This window comes from Suncus etruscus, chromosome 5 (genome assembly GCF_024139225.1).
Source record: "Suncus etruscus isolate mSunEtr1 chromosome 5, mSunEtr1.pri.cur, whole genome shotgun sequence".
Classification (NCBI taxonomy): domain Eukaryota; kingdom Metazoa; phylum Chordata; class Mammalia; order Eulipotyphla; family Soricidae; genus Suncus; species Suncus etruscus.
This window is the reverse complement of record NC_064852.1, coordinates 157,042,011-157,067,134: the sequence shown is the minus strand read 5'-3', so window position 1 is coordinate 157,067,134 and position 25,124 is coordinate 157,042,011. Positions and strand designations below refer to the sequence as shown.

The 25,124-nt window shown below is 42.8% G+C and overlaps 2 protein-coding genes across 2 annotated transcripts; both read left to right on the top strand.

Moving 5' to 3' along the window:
* Window positions 1–1,660: 1,660 nt before the first annotated feature.
* On the top strand, window positions 1,661–23,419 carry LOC126008750 (zinc finger protein 875-like; the record flags this gene model as incomplete). Its single annotated transcript, XM_049772976.1, has 3 exons — window positions 1,661–1,839; window positions 21,203–21,283; window positions 23,187–23,419. Coding segments are annotated over exons 1-3 (414 nt in total), but the record flags the coding sequence as incomplete, so codon positions are not given.
* LOC126009464 (histone-lysine N-methyltransferase PRDM9-like) lies at window positions 23,415–25,029 on the top strand. Its single transcript, XM_049773915.1, is given in 4 exon segments — window positions 23,415–23,817; window positions 24,154–24,244; window positions 24,497–24,938; window positions 24,941–25,029. Coding segments are annotated over 4 exon segments (999 nt in total). The 5' UTR covers window positions 23,415–23,440.
* The last annotated feature ends 95 nt before the right edge of the window (window positions 25,030–25,124 follow it).

The following is a 25,124-nucleotide window of genomic DNA, read 5'->3' as shown; positions in this document are numbered from 1 at the left end:
GGACAGCCTGGACAGCCCTATCTGTCCAGTGAGCCAGGCGCCCACCAGATTGTCTGGATGGTCCGGCTCAGGGTGCTTTCGTAGTTTTCTGCTGCTCTCAGACCCTAATCAATCATTGGACTCCACCCCAAGGTGTGATCTGATGATAGTCTATTGGATTATTCTTTACTTGGTATTCTTTTCAGTGGGAAAAAACTGGGGTGGGACCTGATTCTTGTCCATAAAAGCAGGGGCCTGAGGAAGGCAGAGGTGCATTCTTCGGTCTTCTTCTACTGAGCTGCGCTCCTTCTTAGGAGCAGAAAGCTTGCGTGGTTTGAATTCCTTGCTTGAGCGCTGGGTTTCCTGCACCCATTCTTGTACTTCTCCACTGTGTGAATCATTTCCTGCGGATCTTTACAACTGGAACTGTCCCCCGTCCCCCCCCCCCTGCCCTAATCGGACGGGAATGGGAGCTGCCTTTCCTGCCTGGGAGCTCGGTGGCAATCAAACCTCAGCCAGTCTCCTAGGGAACTGACCGTTCACCAGGCTGATGTCTGGGTCCTACCTCTGGGCTCCTGGAGAAGAATTTTCTAGGCCTTATCGGAAAGAACACAGCAAGGACCTCTCCTACGCGTGCATTTTCCTGTGGGTTTTGTTTGGTTTTAGTTGTAGGTGCTTTGTGCTGAGCTGTGTCTGCTTTTCTGTTTTGTTCTGAATTTTGTGCCCCATTGCTGGTGCTCAGGCTTTTCCTTGACTCTACACAGAGGGTTCTCTCCAGGCAACCTCGGGGACACTGGCCTGTGCCTGGGATTGACCCATTCTGCACCCTCCCTCGCTGTGCTGCTCAAGACGCAGGGCATGCAGCTCAGCTCTTTTGTCCTTCACGCTGCTGCAGAGTCCGGCTCTGCGGCCACATTTGTCCTCAGTAAACCAGGTGCACTTCCAAAGCCTCCTTGTCTGCGGTCCCATGACTGTGGTTCAAATTGGGAAACAGGAACAAAGGACCTTTCTGGAAGCCATAGTTAACTGGGAGTTGGGTCACTTTCTTTTCTTGGGGGAGGGGTCGAGGTTGGGTCATACCGGGTGGTGCTCAGGGTTTATTCCTGGCTCTGCACTCAGAAACTTCTCCTGGCAGTCTCGAGGGACGGACCCTATGGGATGCCGGGAATTGAACCGGGTTTGTCTGGTGTTGGCTACACGCAAGGCAAATGTCCTACTGCTGTGCTGTTGCCCCGGCCTGTGTGGGGTCATTTTGACCTGCACCAGGAAGGATTTGTTTGGGTGTGAACCATGAGTGCTGACATCCCCAAACGCAGGTTGATTCACTCACTGGACCCTGAATTTACCTTTTCGCCGTTTGTATTCTGGGCAGAGATGGGCTCTGGCAGCAGGACAGGCTCGTGTGTCATTGGGCCACATCCGGAGTTGCTGTTTCAGCTCCTTTGGCTCTGTAGCCTTGGTTTCTTCCACCAGTGCTCAGTGAATCTAATGCACGGATTGGCCCTGGGTGGTCTGTGTGCAAAGCAGCGCCACCCGAGAACCTTCTTAAATACTGTCGGCACATCACGTTGGCTGATGAGGCTTTCGAGCCTGGGATGTCAGGGAACCTTCCCCTCTGGGTGCCCATGGAAGAGGATGTGTAGGTTGGGTGCTCTCCAGGGCAGATGGGATAGGCCCTGAGTCCCTCTAGGACCCGAAGATATCCTATCTGACCCCCTCCTTTGTGTGCTTAGGGCCTGGTGACCTTCCCCGATGTGGCCATGAGCTTCTCCCCAGAGGAGTGGGCATGCCTGGATGTCTCTCAGAAGAAGCTCTACAGAGATGTGATGCTGGAGACCTACAAGCACCTGCAGGCAGTAGGTGAGAGCTGCCCTGGCCCCCGGTATAGGTGCTGTGGGCTACGACCTGGGGTGACAGGGAGGTGCCTGGATCTGCAGGGATATGGGCTCAACCGGGGACATGACATGTTTCTGCTGAGCCCAAGGTCAAACCCTTCCCTACTATTCCTTTTTTTGTTTTTAAAGTTTTTATTTATTTTGCTTTGGGGCCACACCCAGTAGTGCTCAGGGATTAATCCTAGCTCCTGGCAGGCTCAGGGGACCACATGGGATGCTGGCAATCAAGCCTGGTTCTGTCCCAGGTCAGGCAAAAGCCCTATGGCTGTGCTATCTCTGGTTTCTCTTCTCTTCTGTTCTTACCCCCCAGCCCCTGACTTTATTTCTCTGATGAATCCAAGCTTATATTTGTAAATGTCTTTTCAGTGACTAGCAATATACATTGTTTCACGGGTGGGTTTGCCATCTCTGGGCCAAACTTGATTTGATCCCTGGCTCTGCATATGCTCCCCTAAGCCTGACAGTGTGCCCCCTGAGCACTGACCCAGAGGTCAACCCTGGTTACTGTGGCCAAACTGGCCAAAAGTGATGTGATTTTATGAACTGCGTGATCTTAGCCTCTGGACTCTGACTCAAGGATCATTCCTGAAAGGTTTTGCCACCATCATCATTGCCAGTCAAGCATCCCTGGGTTGTCCTGTTTATGGTCATGTGCTCTCCTCTCTGCTGTTCTTTCAGTCCTAATGAGATGCAAAATTTATAAGTGGGTTTATTTTTTTTTCTTCATAATTTCAAAAGTTCCACTTGGTAGTAGATCCTGGGGTCTCTCCAGTGCTTACTGGGACATCGTTGTGGGGTAATATCAAATCTGGTGTTCCTGCATGCAGATCACGTTACCCAATATATTGCGTCCTTTCTCAGGCCATGGACAGTTTGACATTTTTTGTTTGTTTTTGTATTTGGACTGCACAGGCAAGTCCAGTGGCTTATGCCCAGATATGCAGCCAGAAATCCCTTCTGGTGGGGCTTGGTGGAAGCTGTATGGTTCCTGGGATCGAATCATTGTCATTCTGATCATGTCCCATGCCCTAACTTCTGTAATATCAGTCCAGCCTCTCATTTTTAAGACATACTTTTTGGGTGAATGTTTTTCTGTCTGGGGGATACATACCCAAAAGAGGGATTGTCTGATCATATGGCAGTTCAATTTTGGGGACAGTGAGAACCCTCCATACAGTTTTCCATAGAGGTTGGATCAGGCAGCATTCCCAGGAGGAGCAGGAGCGGAGGAGAGTTCCTTTCTGACCACAGTCCCGCCAGCAGAGACTGTTCCCAGTATTTTTGATATGTGCTGTCTTCACTCGTGTAAGATGATATCTCATTGTTGTCTTGATATGGAATTCCCTAATGATAAGTGACTGTAAAATAAAAATCACAAGTTGCGAGATCACCCCTTATTTATATTTATTTATATAAATATATTATTTATATTTCTAAATCCCATCAAAGAGGTCTTAAGCAGAGTAGTGGCAAAGAAATAACCCAAGCTAGTCAGGTGAGAGGAATGGCTTCTCCCTCTTGGTCCCTGCCAGAGCCAAAAACCAGAACTCCATTTTCTTTTATTAAACCCATTCCCAATACACCAAATAGGGGGAAGGTTGAGAGTAATCTAGGAGGGCTTTGTATATCAAAAGAGAAATTTAAGGGAAAGAGGGAGAAGGAAAAAGGAAGAATGCCTTTGCTTTGGGTTAATAGCTGGGTGTCATGTCACAGTTTCACCCTTTCTGTTTAGAACACAACAAAAATAGGAAAAGCTGTAAGTGGTTTTTTTTTTTTTTTGGGGGGGGGTCACACCCGGCGTCACTCAGGGGTTATTCCTGGCTCTACGCTCAGAAATCGCTCCTGCCAGGCTCAGGGGACCATATGGGATGCCGGGATTTGAACCACCGACCTTCTGCATGCAAGGCGAACGCCTTACGTCCATGGTATCTCTCCGGTCCCAAGCTATAAATTTTTTTCTACTTTTCCCCACCAAAGGCAGGAACCCTAGATCAGAAGTTATAAAAATGGTTATTTTGCAATATGCACAGTAAAAGTTGGCTCTAAAAGCACCAAAGGTCAATTTGTGCATACATATTCTCAAAACAATCCACTTATTTTGTATCTTTGTTTTATGCATATCACAAAATTTTATTTCATAGACTTCCCTGAACCATAAACATTAGAACCTTTCTGAAAATACACTGAATTTGAAAATTCTTAGACATTCTTAGAGTCTAGAATGTTTGAGTTTATTCTCATATTCATCTCAAACAAAATCACAAGAACATTTCTGCAGATATATATAGTTTAAAAATACGTTTGCCACAAAACATCCTTATAATGAGCACTGTAATAAGAGTATAGTATTGAAGTTCCTTTTCCATAGACTTCTGTGGGCAAAGACATTAGAACATTTTTGCAGACATAATTGGTGAATAAGTTGCTAAGTGATATACGCAAACATCACAGCTATTAGGAAACATTCACTGGGATAGCTGACACCTTTTAAAAGCCTAACATTTTGCCTTTCTTTGGAACTATGCAAACTGGTATTAAACCATTAAGGTTGAAAGCAAATTTTTCTGTTGGCAGGGGTCCTGGAACAACAAAAGAGAAGCTATTAGAATCTATATAGGCAGGACATACAGTTTAATCAGCAATATAATGACAGATACAAATAGGATCAATAGATTAACCTACAAGAAAGTTGCAGAGGTTCTGAAAGCAGTTTCTCCCCAGTATGGCCCTCTGCTGGGCTTGGATCCTCCATCTTCTTCTTCTGTAGTAGGCTGGTGAGGTCATCTGGGATGGAAATGCCTTCGGTTCCTGAGCTGGAATCTGGGTGGCAGATTATCTCCCTGCTTATCTCCCTGCTATTATTAATGTTTCCCTCAAATGGAGCTTTCTCTTTGGCTTCTACACTATCAGTGACCTCAATATGTTGTGTGGGCCACGGTCCTCACACAAAACACTTTGGTAGAAGAAAGGTGGTAGGGTCTCAGTCTCTGGGATGGTGCTCATAGTCCTCAGCTCTCTTTCTGCCTGAAAGGGTCTCTTAACACATTCAGAACAGGGGCAGTGTCCACCAATGTTCTGGTGATGGGCACTGCACACTCAGTCCAATTCAAGGAGGCCGTCATAGTGATTGTCCACCATCATGTGCACCATCATGCAGCCTTCTCGGGCCCCTGGGTCCTGGGTCTCTGGAGGTCAGTAGAAATAAAATCTCCAGTGTTGTGAAATCACCCCGTGCACCATAATTCTACCTACTCCCCCCTCCATGCAGACTGGTGTGGAGAAGCAGGGTAGTGTTTAAGAAATACAAACTCAAGCTAGTCAGGAGAGAGTAATAGAGTCAGTGATTGCTCATGGTCTCCCTCTGGTCTCTGCCAGAGCCAAAAGCCAGAACTCTTCTTTCATTAAGCTAATTCCCAGTATACCAGGAGGGGGAAGGTGGGGAGTAGTAATCCAGGTGGGATCTACATATCAAAAGAGATTTATGGAAAGAGAAAGATGGGGAAGCCCCTTTGTTTTGGGTTAATAGTTGGGTGTCATCTTCCAGTTTTGGTTTTTGAACCACAAGCAGAGGTGCGCAGGGGCAGCTCTTGGTTCTGCACTCAGAAATCACTCCTGGCAGGCTCGGGAGACCATATGGAATACCGGGTATCAAACTCAGTTCCGACCAGGATTTGTTGTGTGCAAGGCAAACACCCTGCCACTGTGTTATCACTCCGGCCCCATTGGACAGTATTTTAAATGGGATCGACTCTTTGACCCCTTTCTCCTCTGAGTCATTATTTGTATAAAGGGATGCAATTGTCTGTGTATTAACTTTGTAGTAGCCTGTCACTTTGCAGTATAGGTTTATTGTTTCTAGGCGCTTTTGTGTGGGGTCTTTAGGGTCTTCTATGTATAGCATCTTGTCATCTGCAAATGTAGTTTCACTTCCTCCTTTCTGATTTGGATTCTTTGATTTCCTTCTTCTGTGTGATTGTTATTACCGTGTTTGCCAGCCTATAAGATGACTAGTCATGTAAGACGACCCCCTAATTTTACAGTTAAAACTTAGGCCTATATTCACTGTATAAGACAGAACGTTCCTGTGCTGCAACTGTATGTACCACAGTGAGCCAATCACAACAAGCAAAGGTTCAAAGGGTATACTGTAATAGACTTCCTCTCTGTTTTTTTTTGTTTTGTTTTGGTTTTTTTTTTTTTTGGTTTTTGGGCCACACCCAGTGGTGCTCAGGGGTTACTCCTGGCTGTCTGCTCAGAAATAGCTCCTGGCAGGCACGGGGGACCATATGGGACACCGGGATTTTAACCAACCACCTTTGGTCTGGATCGGCTGCTTGCAAGGCAAACGCTGATGTGCTATCTCTCCGGGCCCAGACTTCCTCTCTGATTCTGGCTCATTTGAGCAGGCTTTAGACAGTGTAGGTTCGGATACAGAACATTTGCGTGCATCAAAAGACTGCTTGGATTGGCCGAGTTAGAGAGGTGGTCCGAGCAGCCTTGCAGTGATTGGTGCAGGATCGAGTTGGAAAATTAGTTTCGTGGCAATATCCAGATGATTTTCGTTTAGCGGCATATCGAGACTTTTTCGGGATATACTCGGTGTATAAAACAACCCCCGGTTTTTGATTGACTTTTTTTCGTTTCAAAAGTGGTCTTATATGCTTTCAAATATGGTATTTGGACTTCTAATACTGTGTTGAATAAGAGTGAAGGCAGAGGACATCCTTGCCTAGTGCCTGACCCTAGTGGAAATGCTTTCAACTTTTTGCCATTAATAATGCTGGCTGAGTCATTTTTATAGGTAGCTATTACTATCTTGAGGAAAGTTCCTTCATACCTATTTTGTTGAGGGTTTTCTTCATGAACGGGTGTAGGGTTTTGTCAAATGCTCTCTGCGACAATAGATATGATCATGTGATTTTTAGCCTGCCTTTTACTGATGTGTGTATATTGATGTCATTTCTGAAATAAAACCCACTTGGTCACAATTATAATCTTTTTGATGTGTTGTTGGATTTGGTTTGCTAAGATTTTGTTAAGGATTTTTACATCTGTGTTCATTAGTGAGATTGGTCTGTAGTTTGCTTTCTTGGTAGTATCTGTCAGTTTTGAGAATGAGTGTGATATTAGCCTCATAGAAGGAATTTGGGAAGATTCCCATCTTTTTGATATTTAGGATAGTCAATGGCAGTAAGTCATCTCTGAATGTTTGATAAAATTCACCTGTAAACACACCTGGTCCTGGTGGGAGTTTCTTAATGACTGTTTCAATTTCTTTACTTGTAATTGGCCTGTTTAGGCTTTTTACTTGCTCACTCTGTACTGGAAGATATTTTTCCAGAAATCTGTCCATTTCTTCCAGATTCTCTAGCTTAAATGAATACAGTTGTTCATAATAAACTCTTATGATGCCTTGGATTTTTTGGGTGCTGTTGTACTCTCTCCCCTTTCATTTCTGTTCCAATTTATTTGAGTATTTCCCTTTTTTTCCTTGAGAGTCTTGCCAGCGGGTTATCTATCGTGTTTATTTACTTATTTAAAAAAAAAACAGCTCCTGGTCTTGTCAATTCTTTGTGTTGTTTTCATTGATCCTATGTTGTTGGTTTCTGTTCTGGTTTTTATTGTTTCTTTTCTTCTGCTTGTGTTTGGGTTCCTTTGCTGTTGGTTGTCCAGATATTTAAGGTGACCCTGAGGTTGTTGATTTTATCTTTTTCTTTTCTCATGTAGGCCTCTATTGCTATGAGTCTCCCTAATTACTGCTCTAGCAGTGTCCCACAGATTTAGTCAGTTTTATCTTCATTATCTTTCATCCAAAGGAATCTCTTTATTCCTCAATTTCCTCTTTGATCCAGCTGTTTTTGAGCAACATGTTGTTTAGTCTCCAGGTGTTAGATTTTCTCCACATCTTCTTTTTACAGTCAGTCTTGATCTCTGTGGCGTCGTGGTCTGATATGGTGCTCGGTATAATTTTTACATTTGGGAGTTTATTATGTATGATAATATGAAATATCTCTACTAGAGAAGGTTCCATGTGCACTTGAGAAGAATGTGTATTCATTCAGCATTTTTTTTTGGTGTTTGTGTCACAGCTGGCAGCACTCAGAGTTATTCCTGGCTCTACACTCTTAAATCGCTCCTGCCAGGCTTGGGGGACTAGGTGGGATGCCAGGGTTCAAGCCACCATCCTTCTGCATGCAAGGCAAATGTCTTACCTCCATGCTATCTCTCCTGCCCCTCATTCAGCTTTTTGAGGAGCAAAGGTCCTGGATAGATCCATCAGTCCTACTTCTTCTATTTCTCATTTAGGACTCTTATGTCTTTGCTAGTGTTCCCACTATAGCAGTGGTCGGCAACCTGCAGCTTGCGAGCCACATCTGGCTCTTCTTTATACTTTTAATTTGGCTCTTTGGTGTGCCCAAGCGCCCGCTTCAGGAGTCAGGACTCTGCTCCTAGCCGCTGTCAGTGTGCGCCCTCTGTGCAGCCCAGGTGGCAGGCTCCAAGAGTGTAAGATGTTACCCAGTATCAACCCCAAACAAAGGTGTTCCCCCAATGTCATCCTTTCTTAAACCACTTCCTTTGATATGTAAAAGCCCACTGAATATGTACTTTTGTCTCTTGACCTGAAGCCTTCTGGTATTGAGAATTGGTTTTAATAAAGAAAGAGGTGTTCTAGCTTCTTGGGCTCGAGGCAGAGAGTACAAGGTAAAAGGCCATGGACTCCATGATCATCCTTTCCTGGCTAGCTTGGTTTATTATTTCTTTCCTGCTACCCTGCTTCTTCAGACCAGGTTGGGTGGGGTTTAGAAATGCAGTGCCAGGGCCCGGAGTGATAGCACAGAGGCGTTTGCCTTGCAAGCAGCCCATCCAGGACCAAAGGTGGTTGGTTCGAATCCCGGTGTCCCATATGGTCCCCCGTGCCTGCCAGGAGCTATTTCTGAGCAGACAGCCAGGAGTCACCCCTGAGCACCGCCGGGTGTGGCCCAAAAACCAAAAAAAAAAAAAAATGCAGTGCCTGGAATGATCTTAAAACACATATTTTATTTTGCACAAGAGTGGGCATCTTCCATGAAAGGTTTCTCAACCCAGTTTTCTTTTCCGTGGATTCTCATGTTCAGAGTACTCACAATTAAAGTTGTGAGCTAATGCCCTTAAATGCTGTTTTTCATATTGATTATGACTTTCTGCATAATATAAGTTGCAATCAGATTTTTTTTTGCAAGAGTTGAAACATTTCAATATCTCCTTCTCAGACACAGCTATCCCAGAATCAGATTCATTTTTGAACACATCCATCTTATGTCTCACTGTAAAAACTACTTGTGAAACTTCCCTGCAGAGAAATATTAAGTTCATAGAGAAAATCAACAATGTCTTCCAAATACACAAACTTAGCTACCCATTCCTTGTCTAACTAGGGCTGTACAAAGTCAGAGTTCTGCTCTCACAGGAACTGCACTACTTCTTCCCTCTTGCCCACAAGGCAAGAGAGCACCCTTCCCCTTCACAGCCACTTCACTTCTTCATGGAGAAGATGCTAGTAGTGGGCATCCATACTCTCACCCAGGGTGGTGAATAGCCTGGATTTGATCACAATTGTGAAGTTCACAAATTATCTTTACTGTGTCATCTGTCACAGAGTTTAGTTCAGCAGGGAGTTTTTTTGAATTCAGTTTTTTTTGAATCCACTCATACAATGAGTGGATACAATGTATGGGTGTGCAGCTTCTGTTTTTTTGTGACTACACAAAAACACTGAGCCATGCATAGTGCATCATCTGTAATACATCAACACATCAGATTATTATTCTGAGTGAAATGAGTCAGAAGGAGAGGTGTAGACACAGAATAATCATTTGTGGCATATAAGAATAATAAATGGTTGGGGGCCGGGCAGTGGCGCTGGAGGTAAGGTGCCTGCCTTGCCTGCGCTAGCCTAGGACGGACCGCGGTTCGATCCCCCGGCATCCCATATGGTCCCCCCTAGAAGCCAGGAGCAACTTCTGAGCGCATAGCCAGGAGTAACCCCTGAGCGTCACAGGGTGTGGCCCAAAAAAAAAAAAAAAAAAGAATAATAAATGGCAATATGGTAATAATATCTAGAGAAAATAGGGATGAGGGACAGGAGGACTAGTTCATGATAGGACGCTTGCCATTAAAAGTGGTGAGATCAGTTAGAATAGAGAAAGGTAAATTCTGACATTGATAGCTGGAAATTATCACTCTGGACAAGAACTGGATGCTGAAAATGATAAGTGGCATGCATGGTACCCTTTAATTAACAATATTGCAAAGCACGGTGTCAAAAAGGAAATTTTGCAAACTCGGTGTCATAAAGGAAAAGAGAGAGAGAGAGAAAAAAGCAAAATGTCTGCCCCTGACATAGGTAGAGGAGGGTGAAGGGGAAGGAAACAAGGGACATTGGTGGTTGGGTGCACTGGTGAAGGGTGGTGTACATTCTATGATTGAAACGCAAGTATGAATAATTTTGTAACAAATATGCTTAAATAGGGACCGGGGAGGTGGCGCTACAGGTGTCTGCCTTGCAAGCGCTAGCCAAGGAAGGACCATGGTTCGATCCCATATGGTCCCGCTAAGCCAGGGGCAATTTCTGAGCGCTTAGCCAGGAGTAACCCCTGAGCATCAAACGGGTGTGGCCCGAAAAACCAAAAAAAAAAAAAATGCTTAAATAAAAAATTTTTTAAATGTTTCAGGCACTTTATCATCATTCCTTTATGACATGATATGCCTTTAACAAAGTGCGGTTTTTGTTTTCGTGTGTATTTTAGTTTGGTTTCTTGCAGCACACACTAAAGTGTCAATAGATTTTTTTTTTTCTTTCAGTGAAATCACTACTTTTCTCTGGAACACTGTTCTTGCTTTTAAAGATTGTTAAAAGATTTTTCTCTTTTACCTGTTTCATCTCCATATCGTAGGGTTTCAAATTTTCAGCACATTTTGGTTATCAAGAGGAAATATTTTTAAATGTTTGCTTCCTTATTATCAGAAATCAAAGCATTTTTCCTTGAGAAGGGTGTTCACTATCCAGAATTAACAAACGATCAGTGGATTCAAAAACTGTATTTCATGGTGGATGTTACTTCACATCTTAATCAGCTTAATCATAAACTACAGGGGAAAGGAAGTATAATTTTTTCAATGGTAGAAGTTATTTCGTTTGAAAACATATTATCTGTTTTTGCTCAAGATTTTGACAGGGAAATAGAAAGCCTGTCTAGAGTACAGGTGGGTTCGGGGAGGGGAGGAGGGATATTTGGGACATTGCGGTGGAAATGTTACACTGGTGATGGGGGGGGGTGTCATCTTATATGACTGAAACCCAACCACAATCATGTTTGTAACCAAGGTGTTTAAATAAAAAATATTAATAAAAAAAAAGATTTTGACAGAGAAACTTTGATTATTTTCCAAGCCTGTTGAAACATTGCCAAGAAAATAATTCTGATACTGACATTACCTATTTTAGAACAGCACTTTTAAATATGAAGGAAGCTTTTCTCAAGAGGTTTCAGGATTTCAGAAACAGCAAAGCGATGTTGACCTTTGTTCAAAAAACCTCTAGATGCCACTGTAATGGAATTAAATTTTTCTCCCTTTAATATCAACATTGGCAACTTGGAAATGCAATTGCTGGAATTAAAAAATAACTGTGGAGCTCGAAATTTGAACGTCTTTGTGCTAATTTAGAAAAATTGGAGAAACACAAATGTGAACTAACGAATGTGAACTTAGTTCACAGCACATGTGGTCTGCTTTGAAAGACCTGGAGAAGGAAGATATGCTGATTTTTAACACCTGTAATAGTATTCCTAACTCATATAATCAACTAAAAATGGTAGTGTTTGTTATTCTTTCCTTGTTCAGGTCTATATATTTATGCGACCAATCATTTTCAAGCATGAATCTTATCAAGAGTAAATTGAGAAATCGTCTCATTGATGAGACCCTGGAATCGTGCCTAAAATTAAAAACAATAATATACAAACTGACTTACCAAAACTATCCAAGGAAATGCAAGGCCAATGTTCACATTAGTGTTTGTGATTTTGTCAGTCATTGTCAGGATGTAATTTTCTCTACATTGTAGGGCAAATTTTATGGAATTTAACATTATCGATAAATAATATCATTCTCAAGTTTTTGTTTATTAGTTGTGTTATTTGTATCCTCCTGACCTATGTGGATACTGGCATGCAGAATGTTCTCAATAAAAACTTATTGAAACTAAAAACAATGTACCATCCTATGTATTTTTGGTTTTAAAAATGTGGCTCTCGGGGCCGGAGAGATAGCATGGAGGTAAGGCTTTTGCCTCTCATGCAGAAGGTCCTTGGTTTGAATCCCGGCATCCCATATGGTCCCCTGAGGCTGCCAGGAGCGATTTCTGAGCATAGAATCAGGAGTAACTCCTGAGTGCTGCTGGTTGTGACCCAGAAACCAAAAAAAAAAGAAAAAATTTTGGGTCTCAAAATAAATTTCAATGGTAGTTTGGCTCAATTGAAAAAAAAAGGTTGCCGATCACTGCACTAGTGGATCGTCTAGCAGAGATAATGGTGTTGAAATCTCCCACTATTATGATGTTTCTGTCCATATGTTTCTCTAGTCTTGTGAGTAAAAGCCTTACATATTTCACTGGCTTTACATTTGTGTAATGTTGATCAGGGTTAGTTGTTCTTGGTCTATTCTCCTCCCCTCCTTTCCCCCTCCCTTATCAATGTAATGTCCATCTTTGTCTCTAAGTACTTTAATAAGGTTAAATGCAGTTTGGTCTCATGTAAGCATGGCTGTCCCAGCTTTTGTTTGTTTTTCAGTAGCTTGTATAATTATTTTCTATCGTTTTATTCTAAATCTTTGTCTGTCCTGAACTTTGAAGTGTGTTTCCTGCAGGCAGCAGGTGGTTGGGTTTTATTTCCTGATCTGAGCTGCTACTCTGTGCCTTTTGCTGGGAGAGTTTAGTCTGTTGACATTTCAGGAAGCTATTGACAGAAAGGACTCCTGTGCCATTATAGTGTGTAGAGTTGTTGTTGTTACAATTGGGTATTTGGTTAATGTAATTGTTGTTTGAGTAGTTCATTTAGAGTCAGTTGTTAGCATGAATACTTCAAGCTTTATTTTGTTTGAGAATGTTGGTAATCCTCCCTCCCATGTAAATGAGAGTGCTCAGTAGTGGACTCTAGGTTGAAAGTTTCTCTCATTTTTTTTTTTTAAAGTAAGCAGAATGCAGTAATTTATTTTTTTTTTTACACCACCCATCACCAGTGCAACATTCCCATCACCAATGTCCCAAGTCTCCCTCCTCCCCACCCAACCCCCGCCTGTACTCTAAACAGGTTCTCAATTTCCCTCATACATTCTCATTATTAGGACAGTTCAAAATGTAGTTATTTATCCAACTAAACTCATCACTCTTTGTGATGAGCTTCCTGAGGTGAGCTGGAACTTCCAGCTCTTTTCTCTTTTGTGTCTGAAAGTTATTATTGCAAGAATGTCTTTCATTTTTCTTAAAACCCATAAATGTGTGAGACCATTCTGCGTTTTTCTCTCTCTCTCTGACTTATTTCACTCAGCATAATAGATTCCGTGTACATCCATGTATAGGAAAATTTCATGACTTCATCTCTCCTGACAGCTGCATAATATTCCATTGTGTATATGTACCACAGTTTCTTTAGCCATTCGTCTGTTGAAGGGCATCTTGGTTGTTTCCAGAGTCTTGCTATGGTAAATAGTGCTGCAATGAATATAGGTGTAAGGAAGGGGTTTTTGTATTGTATTTTTGTGTTCCTAGGGTATATTCCTAGGAGTGGTATAGCTGGATCGTATGGGAGCTCGATTTCCAGTTTTTGGAGGAATCTCCATATCGCTTTCCATAAAGGTTGAACTAGACGGCATTCCCACCAGCAGTGGATAAGAGTTCCTTTCTCACCACATCCCCGCCAACACTGTTTATTCTCATTCTTTGTGATGTGTGCCATTCTCTGTGGTGTGAAGTGGTATCTCATCGTTGTTTTGATTTGCATCTCCCTGATGATTAGTGATGTGGAGCACTTTTTCATGTGTCTTTTGGCCATCTGTATTTCTTCTTTGTCAAAGTGTCTGTTCATTTCTTCTCCCCATTTTTTGATGGGATTAGATGTTTTTTTCTTGTAAAGTTCTGTCAGTGCCTTGTATATTTTGGAGATTAGCCCCTTATCTGATGGGTATTGGGTGAATAGTTTCTCCCACTCAGTGGGTGGCTCTTGTATCTTGGGCACTATTTCCTTTGAGGTGCAGAAGCTTCTCAGCTTAATATATTCCCATCTGTTAATTTCTGCTTTCACTTGCTTGGAGAGTGCAGTTTCTTCCTTGAAGATGCCTTTAGCCTCAATGTCCTGGAGTGTTTTACCTACGTATTGTTCTATATATCTTATGGTTTTGGGGCTGATATCGAGGTCTTTAATCCATTTGGATTTTACCTTCGTACATGATGTTAGCTGGGGGTCTAAGTTCAATTTTTTGCAAGTGGCTACCCAGTTTTGCCAACACCACTTGTTGAAGAGGCTTTCTTTGTTCCATTTAGGATTTTTTGCTCCTTTATCAAAAATTAGATGATTGTATGTCTGGGGAACATTCTCTGAGTATTCAAGCTTATTCCACTGATCTGAGGGCCTGTCTTTATTCCAATACCATGCTGTTTTGATAACTATTGCTTTGTAGTAAAGTTTAAAGTTGGGGAAAGTAATTCCTCCCATATTCTTTTTCCCAATGATTGCTTTAGCTATTCGAGGGTGTTTATTGTTCCAAATAAATTTCAAAAGTGCCTGGTCCACTTCTTTGAAGAATGTCATGGGTATCTTTAGGGGGATCGCATTAAGTCTGTACAGTGCTTTGGGGAGTATTGCCATTTTAATGATGTTAATCCTGCCAATCCATGAGCAGGGTATATGCTTCCATTTCCGCGTGTCCTCTCTTATTTCTTGGAGCAGAGTTTTATAGTTTTCCTTGTATAGGTCCTTCACATTTTTAGTCAAGTTGATTCCAAGATATTTGAGTTTGTGTGACACTATAGTGAATGGAGTTGTTTTCTTAATGTCCATTTCTTCCTTATTAGTATTGGTGTATAGGAAGGCCATTGATTTTTGTGTGTTAATTTTGTAGCCTGCCACCTTGCTATATGAGTCTATTGTTTCTAGAAGCTTTTTGATAGAGTCTTTGGGGTTTTCTAAGTAGAGTATCATGTCATCTGCAAACAGTGAGAGCTTGACTTCTTCCTTTCCTATCTGGATTCCCTTGATATCCTTTTCTTGCCTAATCGCTATAGCAAGTACTTCAAGTGCTATGTTGAATAGAAGTGGTGAGAGAGGACAGCCTTGTCTTGTGCCAGAATTTAGAGGAAAGGCTTTCAGTTTTTCTCTATTGAGGACAATATTTGCCTCTGGCTTGTGGTAGATGGCCTTAACTATATTGAGAAAGGTTCCCTCCATTCCCATCTTGCTGAGAGTTTTGATCAAGAATGGGTGTTGGACCTTGTCAAATGCTTTCTCTGCGTCAATTGATATGATCATGTGATTTTTATTTTTCTTGCTGTTGATGTTGTGTATTATGTTGATAGATTTACGGATGTTAAACCAGCCTTGCATTCCTGGAATGAAACCTACTTGATCGTAGTGGATGATCTTCTTAATGAGGCATTGAATCCTATTTGCCAGGATTTTGTTGAAGATCTTTGCATCTGCATTCATCAGCGATATTGGTCTGTAATTTTCTTTTTTCGTAGCATCTCTGTCTGGTTTAGGTATCAAGGTAATGTTGGCTTCATAAAAGCTATTTGGAAGTTTTCCTGTTTTTTCAATTTCATGAAAGTGTCTTGCCAGGATTGGTAGTAGTTCCTCTTGAAAGGTTTGAAAGAATTCATTAGTAAATCCATCTGGGCCTGGGCTTTTGTTTTTGGGCAGACATTTGATTACTTTCTTAATTTCCTCAATAGTAATGGGTGTGTTTAGATATGCTACATCCTCTTCATTCAATCGTGGAAGATTATAAGATTCCAAAAATTTATCCATTTCTTCCAGGTTTTCATTTTTAGTGGCATAGAGTTTCTCAAAGTAGTTTCTGATTACCCTTTTGAATCTCTACCATATCAGTAGTGATCTCTCCTTTTTCATTCCTAATACGAGTTATCAAGTTTCTCTCTCTTTCTTTGTTAGTTTTGCCAGTGGTCTATCAATCTTGTTTATTTTTTCAAAGAACCAACTTCTGCTTTCGTTGATCTTTTGGATGGTTTTTCTGGTTTCCACTTCATTGATTTCTGCTCTCAGCTTTGTTATTTCCTTCTGCCTCCCTATTTTTGGATCCTTTTGTTGAGCACTTTCTAATTCTATGAGCTGCGTCATTACGCTATTCAGGTATGCCCCTTCTTCTTTCCTGATGTGTGCTTGCAAAGCTATAAATTTTCCTCTCAGTACTGCTTTTGCTGTGTCCCATAGGTTCTGATAAATTGTGTCTCCATTGTCATTTGTTTTCAGGAAGGTTTTGATTTCTTCTTTGATTTCATCTCGGACCCACTGATTATTCAGTATGAGGCTATTTAACTTCCAGGTGTTAAAATTTTTCTTCTGTGTCCCTTTGTAGTTTATATATAATTTCAGGGCTTTGTGGTCAGCAAAGGTAGCCTGCAAAATTTCTATCCTCTTGATATTATGGAGATATGTTTTGTGTGCTAACATGTAGTCTATCCTAGAGAATGTCCCATGTACATTAGAGAAAAATGTGTATCCAGGCTTCTGGGGGTGGAGTGTCCTGTATATATCTACTAGGCCTCTTACTTCCATTTCTCTCCTCAGGTCTAGTATATTCTTGTTGGGTTTCAGTCTGGTTGACCTGTCTAGTGTTGACAATGCCGTGTTGAGGTCTCCCACAATTATTGTGTTGTTATTGATATTATTTTTCAGATCTGTCAACAGTTGTATTAAATATTTTGCTGGCCCCTCATTCGGTGCATATATGTTTAGGAGGGTGATTTCTTCCTGCTGTACATATCCCTTGATTAATACAAAATGTCCATCTTTGTCCCTTACTACTTTCCTAAGTATAAAGTTTGCATCATCTGATATTAATATGGCCACTCCTGCTTTTTTTTTGGTGTTGTTTGCTTGGATGATTTTCCTCCAGCCTTTTATTTTGAGTCTATGTTTGTTCTGACTATTCAGGTGCGTTTCTTGTAGGCAGCAGAAGGTTGGATTGAGTTTTTTGATCCATTTAGCCACTCTGTGTCTCTTAACTGGTGCATTTAGTCCATTGACATTGAGAGAAAGAATTGTCCTGGGAGTTAGTGCCATCTTTATATTAAAGTTTGGTGTGTTTGTTGGTAAGCCTTGTCTTAAAGTATGCCGTTCAGTTTTTCTTTTAAGAATGGTTTTGAGTCTGTGAAGTTTTTGAGCTGTTGTTTGTCTGTGAAACTATGTATTGTTCCTTCAAACCTAAAAGTGAGTTTTGCTGGGTACAGTATTCTAGGCGAAGCATTTATTTCATTGAGTTTTGTCACTATGTCCCACCACTGCCTTCTGGCCTTGAGTGTTTCTGGTGACAGGTCTGCAGTAAATCTCAAGGATGTTCCCTTAAATGTAATTTCTCTTTTCGATCTTGCTGCTTTCAGAATTCTGTCTCTATCTATGGGATTCGTCATTGTGACTAGAATGTGTCTTGGGGTGTTTTTTCTGGGGTCTCTTTTAGTTGGCACTCTTCGGGCATGCAGGATTTGATCACATGTATTCATTATCTCTGGTAGTTTCTCTTTAATGATGTTCTTGACTGTTGATTCTTCCCGGAGATTTTCTTCCTGAGTCTCTGGGACTCCAATGATTCTTAAGTTGTTTCTGTTGAGCTTATCATAGACTTCTATTTTCATCTGTTCCCATTCTTTGAGTAATTTTTCCATTGTTTGATCATTTGCTTTGAGGCTTTTTTCCAATTTCTTCTGCTGTATGTAATTGTTATGTATCTCATCTTCCAGTGTACTGATTCTATCCTCAGCTGCTGTTAACCTGTGGGAAATCTCAAACATGTTTTTCTTCAATTCATCTACTGAGTTTCTCAGACCTGTTACTTGATCTGAAATTTCCGTTTGGAGTTTTCTCATTTCTATCTTCATATTCTCCTGATTCTTTTTAGTTTTCTCTTCTATACTTTGTTTGAGTTCTTTGAACATGTTCCATATTGCAACTCTAAACTCCTTATCTGAGAGACTGACTAGGTGGTTGATCATGTTCAAGTCATCAGAGTTGCCATCTTCATTCTCTATGTCTGGCACTGGCCCATGTTGTTTCCCCATTGTCACACTAGTACTGCGTGTTTTTCTACGTGTTGTGATTGTATTCATTGGCTAAATGCTGTGCACCGTCGCGAAGGGGAGCGGAGCAACCGTGCTCCTCTGGCTTCTCCCTTTCTGGGCGTGTCGACTCACCTCCACGGAAGGCTCACAGGAAGGCAGGCTGGCAGATGGGCTGCACCCAGGATGAAATCAGGCCAAAAATGCAGGACAGCAGAGTAGAGAGGCAGAAGGGTGCTGGCATCTGAGATCCAGCGAAGTTCAGTGGCTCCTCCCTTTCTGGGCGTGTCGACTCACCTCCACGGAAGGCTCACGGGAAGGCAGACTCCCCGGAAAGTTCACAGGAAGGCAGGCTGGCTGATGAGCCGCACCAAGGGTGAAATCAGGCCGAAAATGCAGGACAGCAGAGTAGAGAGGCAGAAGGGTGCTGGCATCTGAGATCCAGCGAAGTTCAGTGGCTCCTCCCTTTCTGGGCGTGTCGACTCACCTCCACGGAAGGCTCACGGGAAGGCAGACTCCCCGGAAAGCTCACAGGAAAGCAGGCTGGCTGATGAGCCGCACCAAGGGTGAAATCAGGCCGAAAATGCAGGACAGCAGAGTAGAGAGGCAGAAGGGTTCTGGCATCTGAGATCCAGCAGAGTTCGGTGGCTCCTCCCTTTCTGGGCGTGTCGGCTCACCTCTAAGGAAAGCTCACGGGAAGGCAGACTCCCCGGAAAGCTCACAGGAAAGCAGGCTCGCTGATGAGCCGCACCAAGGGTGAAATCAGACCGAAAATGCAGGACAGCAGAGTAGAGAGGCAGAAGGGTGCTGGCATCTGAGATCCAGCGAAGTTCAGTGGCTCCTCCCTTTCTGGGCGTGTCGACTCACCTCCACGGAAGGCTCACGGGAAGGCAGACTCCCCAGAAAGTTCACAGGAAGGCAGGCTGGCTGATGAGCCGCACCAAGGGTGAAATCAGGCCGAAAATGCAGGACAGCAGAGTAGAGAGGCAGAAGGGTGCTGGCATCTGAGATCCAGCGAAGTTCAAGTTTCTCTCATTTAATGCTTGGAATATTTCATTCCACTCCTTTTGCCTGGGTTGTTTTAATTGGGAGATCAGTTTTGATCCTTTTTTTTTTTTTAACTTTAATTACTTCATTTATTCGTTGGGTAACACCCAGCAGTGCTCAGGGCTACTCGTGGCTCTGCACTCATAAATCTTCCCTGGCAGGCTGGGGGACCACATGGGATGCAGGGAAGTGAACCAGGTCTCTCCCCAGTCGACCTGCATGCAAGGCAAATGCCCTACCACTGTGCTATTTCTCCATCCCCTGGTTTGATTCTTTTTCTTTTTTTTTGTTTTTGGGCCACACCTGGTGACGCTCAGGGGTTACTCCTGACTATGAGTTCAGAAATTGCCCCTGGCTTGGGGGACCATATGGGACGTTGGGGGGTGGAACTGTGGTCAGTCCTAGGTTAGTCGCATGCAAAACAGAAACCATACCACTTGCACCACCGCTCCAGCTCCTCCCTTGATTGATTCTTATGTTCTTTTCTTTATACTTAAAATTGTTCCAACTTTACTGCTTTAAAGAGTCGATGGATTCTTTTCTTTCTCTTCTCTCTTCTCTCTCTCACTTTCTGCCATTTGAATTACTATATGCCTTGCTGCTTTTCTATTGGGGTTTGTTTTGTTGGCATTGTTTTTGTCTCTGATTTGTATAGCAGCCTCTTTCCAGAGAGTTGAAATTTCTCTGTTGTTATCTCCCTCACTGGTTTTTCTTCTTTCACTTTTTTCTCCCATTGGTATTTCTTATGATTCGGATATCATTTCTTTTGTCTTTGTTCAATAGGTACCTTACATTTTATTCCAATGATTTGTCTGTCTCTCTCTCTTTTTTTTTTTTTTTGACTTCTTTATTAATGCTGGCTTGCATTTTGTATTCGACTTTTTCAAATTCTCCTGCTGTGTATACTGGTATTGTGGCTTGCTAACATGTTTTTTATTTCCTTCAGTTCCGTTTGTATGGATTCTGTCATGTTCTGAAAGAGTTCTTTGAATTGGTTGAATTGTTCATCTATAGATAGCTTATGTTCACCAGCTAGTGTGACTCCTTGGTTTCTGCTGCTGAAACATTAAGTGTTGAGTTTAGGTCCTCAACTATAAGGCTCTAGTGTTTTGGTGATTTTGGAAACTTGCCAGGATTTCTCTCCAGATCCCAACTGCAGCTGTCTTCCTTAGTTTTCCCATTGTTCTTTGCATTTGGTGGCTTGGAATGCTGTAGTTGCAGTTGTTTAAGAAAGTGATCTATTGGATGTATTGCATAAAAAGCAGCAGAGGTATATCTGCTTTAGAGAGGTTATTTTCCTAAACAAGCAAGATTATCTGAGCATGATTAAAAAAATTGCAAACTAATTCGTTGGTTTGTTCAACTGGGTTTTGAGGTGTATATTTTCTAGGAAAAAGAAGTGCTAGGTCCATTAAACTGGGAAATAAATGATGTACATTGAAATGTCCTTACACAAATGTACCAACATCCTTGTAGTTTTGGAAACGGAGGGTTGATGGGATGGTCCAAAGGGTCCCTGTCTCCACTCTGACATAGACCAGAAATCCTGAATTGGTACAGGAGGATAGGGGGATCAGGACCAGCAGCCTCCAGCCTCCTCTTTTTAAGACACCTTTGGGCTTTAGCAGTTTTTGGTTTTGCTCCTGGCTTTTCACTCATTGCTCACTCCCTGAGGAACTCAGGGAAGTACAGAGGATGCCGAGGTCAAATGTACTTTGGCCATGTGCAAGGCCAGTACTGACCGATTGCTCCCCATCCCATTGCTGTATTATCCATTCCCCTCAATTAGACTCTAGTTTTAACCTATTCTCATCTCTGCAATAACCAACATGCATATGGGTAGCTGCGATTCTCTTCCTCATTTGTTCTATGATTTAACCGTTTTCATTAGGGAGCCAGACTCATGCATGGACTGCTGTTCCCTTGTCTCTAACCCAAGATTCTCCTTCTGTGGCAGGGTATTTTGGGATAAAGCCTGCGTTAATCTCCTGGCTAGAAGGAGGAGCCCTGGGGAGGCTGCCAAGAAGCTTGTTTGCAGGTGAGTGTGGGAAGAGCCTCCTGGGCTCAGGGTGTGGTTTGGGTGTGGATTGTCATGGTCTTTGTGAGGTAGGGGACCTGGGCTTGGACCTTGGGACTCCCAGAGCATTGGTGCATGACCTCTCTTGCTCTCTTTCAATTTGCTTGTTGCTGAGTCCCAGAATAATCTGCAGTTTTGCTGTCATGCCTTTGCTCTTTCTGGTTTCCTGTCTGTGGGTGTTTAGAACAGATCCTGAGATTCCTTCACTCACTGTTTGTGCTCTCAGTGTGATTGCACAGCCCCATGTCGGGGTGCCCTTCTCAGGTCCTCTTGCTTTTTTCCTTTGTTCTGATCTTTGCCCTTAGATTATTGTGGGGTCTTTGATATCCCCAAGGGAATGATTTTCTTTCCTTTTATTTTGAAGGTCACTCAGTGAGAATAGTTGGATTAATCTTGGCCTCGTGCTTCAGGAATTATTCCTGGTTGGCCTGTGGGACATTATGGCATGATGGAAGTTGAACTCAGGGTCAGCTTCAAGGCATGCTGTGCTTCCTCTGGCCCACTCAGAAATATATTTTTGTCTGTATTTTAAACTATTTATCAGCAAGCCCAGCACAAAGCTTATGTAGATTTTGCCAAGCTCCTCAATGTGGTGCTCCCAATCTGTCTTGCCTTTTCATATCTACTTATTTAATACCTGAAAACAACATGTATTTGCTCCACTTATGTTGCCACTTCAACCAGGTTTCATTCAACTAATTTCTTTCTTTCTTTCTTTTTGAATTTTGGGTCACACCCGGCAGCACTCATGGGTTACTTCTGGCTGGCTTCATGCTCAGAAATCGCTCCTGGTAGGCTCCGGGGATCATGTGGGACACCGGGATTTGAACCGATGACCTTCTGCATGAAAGGCAAACGCCTTACCTCCACACTATCTCTCCAGCCCCAAATAATTTCTTTTAATAAGTTTTTATTTAAGCACCATTTTTACAGAAATGTTCATAGTTGAGTTTTAGTCATAAATTGTACACTGCCCTTCACCAGTGCAACTTTCCTAGCATCTGTGTCCTCCATGTCCCTCCCTTGCAATACCCCACTTCTGTCTGACTGACATTCTGTTTCTCTCACAATCATTGTCATGATAGTTGTGCAGTTACTACTCTGTGATCACCACTTTTTGTGGCAAGATTCATATCATGGGCTTGTCTACACAGCTCTCTGTCATTGTCTATTGTCTCTGGATATTATTATCATACCATCTTATTTTTCTTATATCCTACAGATGAGTTTGACTATTTTGGCTATCTCACATTCTCTGTTTCATGATATAATAATAATCTCCATGTACATCCAAGTATAAGCCAATTTTATGACTTCATTTTTTTTCTAATAGCTGCATACTATTGTATCGGTGTACCACAGTTTCTTTAGCCACTTATCTGTTGTCTGGCCCCTGGTTTGTTTCCTGATTCTGACCATGTAAATGTTGCTGTGGCGAATATAGTGAGGACATTTTGTATTGTGCTTTTGTGTTCCTAGGTCTATACCTAGGAGTGGTACTATTGGATCATATGGGGCTCAATTTCCACTTAAACCATATCATAATATTTTTTTAAAGGCTTGACTAGACATCATTCTCACCAGCACTGAGAGTTCCTTTCTTCCTGCATATATGCCACACTGGTTGTTCTCAATGTTTCGCAGAGGAGATGCAGTGCAAGAGTAAGTTCTGAACACCTCTGAGTGTGGCCACAAAATCCAACCAAATAGAAAAACCCACCAGACTGTTTAGGAGCATGAAGATTTTTTTCTTGCTTTATTAACAAAATAAGGAAAGCTGTGGGCAAAGACATTAGCAGGAGATAGAGCTATGGTTCAGACAGCCTTGTCAACATCTACTCTGATCAAAACCTTTTTCTTTCAGCAGAACTCAAGCCAGAAATCCATCCTTGTCCCTTCTGCTCTCTTGCCTTCTCCAATCAGAACTTCCTAAGTCATCACATGAAACGAAGTCATCCCTCTTGGATCCTCTTGGGAACATCTACAAGAAAGCATCCTCCATCAGAGAATTCCTGTCCACGTGATCAGAACCAATGTTCTGATCCATATAATGACAAACCCAAGAATGGCATACTTGAAAGTCAAAAGCACAAAGAAAGCTCCATATATTTGGCTAGTATGACTAAGCATAGAAGAATTTCAACAGTGTTTTCTAGACTACCTACCAGACAATTAGGTAGCTCTAGTAAACAGGTGACAGTGGAGGAAGTCTTTAACATAGGCCTGAAAGAAAATCCAAAAGACACAGGTGGAGTAGTTCCAGGGATAGACTTGCCAATAATTTTAAGAGACAAGTATGTAAGGCCTGAGCAAGGCTTCAACGATGGATCAAATCTCATCACACATCAAATGACTCACACTGGGCAGAAGCTCCATGTTTGCAAGGAGTGTGGCCGTGGCTTCAGTCTGAGGTCACAGCTCATCACACACCAGAGAACACACACAGGAAAGGAGCCCTATGCTTGCAAGGAATGTGGGTGTACCTTCAGTCAGAGGTCAGCTCTTATAACACACACGAGGACACACACAGGAGAGAGGCCCTATTCTTGCACGGAGCGTGGTCGCACCTTCAGTAGGAGGTCACATCTCAGCACACACCAGAGAACACACACAGGAGAGAAGCCCCATGTTTGCAGGGAGTGTGGCCGTGGGTTCAGTAGGAGGACACAGCTCATCAGACACCAGAAAACACACACAGGAGAGAGGCCCTATGTTTGCAGGAAGTGTGGCCGTGGGTTCAGTGAGAGGTCAACTCTGATTACACACCAGAGAACACACACAGGAGAGAAGCCCTATGCTTGCAAGGAGTGTGGTCGTGCATTCCGTATAAGATCAAATCTCATCACACACCAGAGAACACACACAGGAGAGAGGCCCTATGTTTGCAAGGAGTGTGGGCGTGGCTTCAGTGAGAGCTCACGTCTCATTACACACCAGAGAACACACACAGGAGAGAAGCCCTATGATTGCAAGGAGTGTGGCCGTGCATTCCATGTGAAGTCAAGTCTCATCACACACCAGAGAACACACACAGGAGAGAGGCCCTATGTTTGCAAGGAATGTGGTCGTGCCTTCAGTAAGAGGTCAAATCTCAGCACACACCAGATAACACACACAGCAGAGAAGCTCTTTGTTTGTAAAGAGTGTGGGCATGCATTCAATGTGAGGTCAAACCTCACCAGACACCAGAAAACACACACAGGAGAGAAACCCTATGTTTGCAAGGAGTGTGGGCGTGGCTTCAGTGAGAGGTCAAGTCTCATTACACACCAGAGAACACACACAGGAGAGAAGCCTTATGGTTGCAAGGATTGTGGACGTGGCTTCAGTGATAGGTCACAGCTCACCAGACACCAGAGAACACACACAGGAGAGAGGCCCTATGTTTGCAAGGAATGTGGGCGTGGCTTCAGTCAGAGGTCAGGTCTCATTACACACCAGAGAACACACACAGGAGAGAAGCCCTATGCTTGCAAGGAGTGTGGGCTTACCTTCAGTCAGAGGTCAGGTCTCATTACACACCAGAGAACACACACAGGAGAGAAGCCCTATGTTTGTGGGGAGTGTGGGCGTGCATTCAGTGTTAGGTCACAGCTCATCACACACCAGATCACACACACGGGGAGAAGCCCTATTTTTGTGGGGAGTGTGGCCATGGCTTCAGCATGAGTGCAAGTCTCATCAGACACCAGAGGACACACAGTTGAGAAGCCCCATGTTTGCAGGGAATGGGAAAGGCTTCATTCAGAGGTAACATGGGAGAAACCTTGTGTTTGCAGATTCTGTAGTCAAAATACCAGAT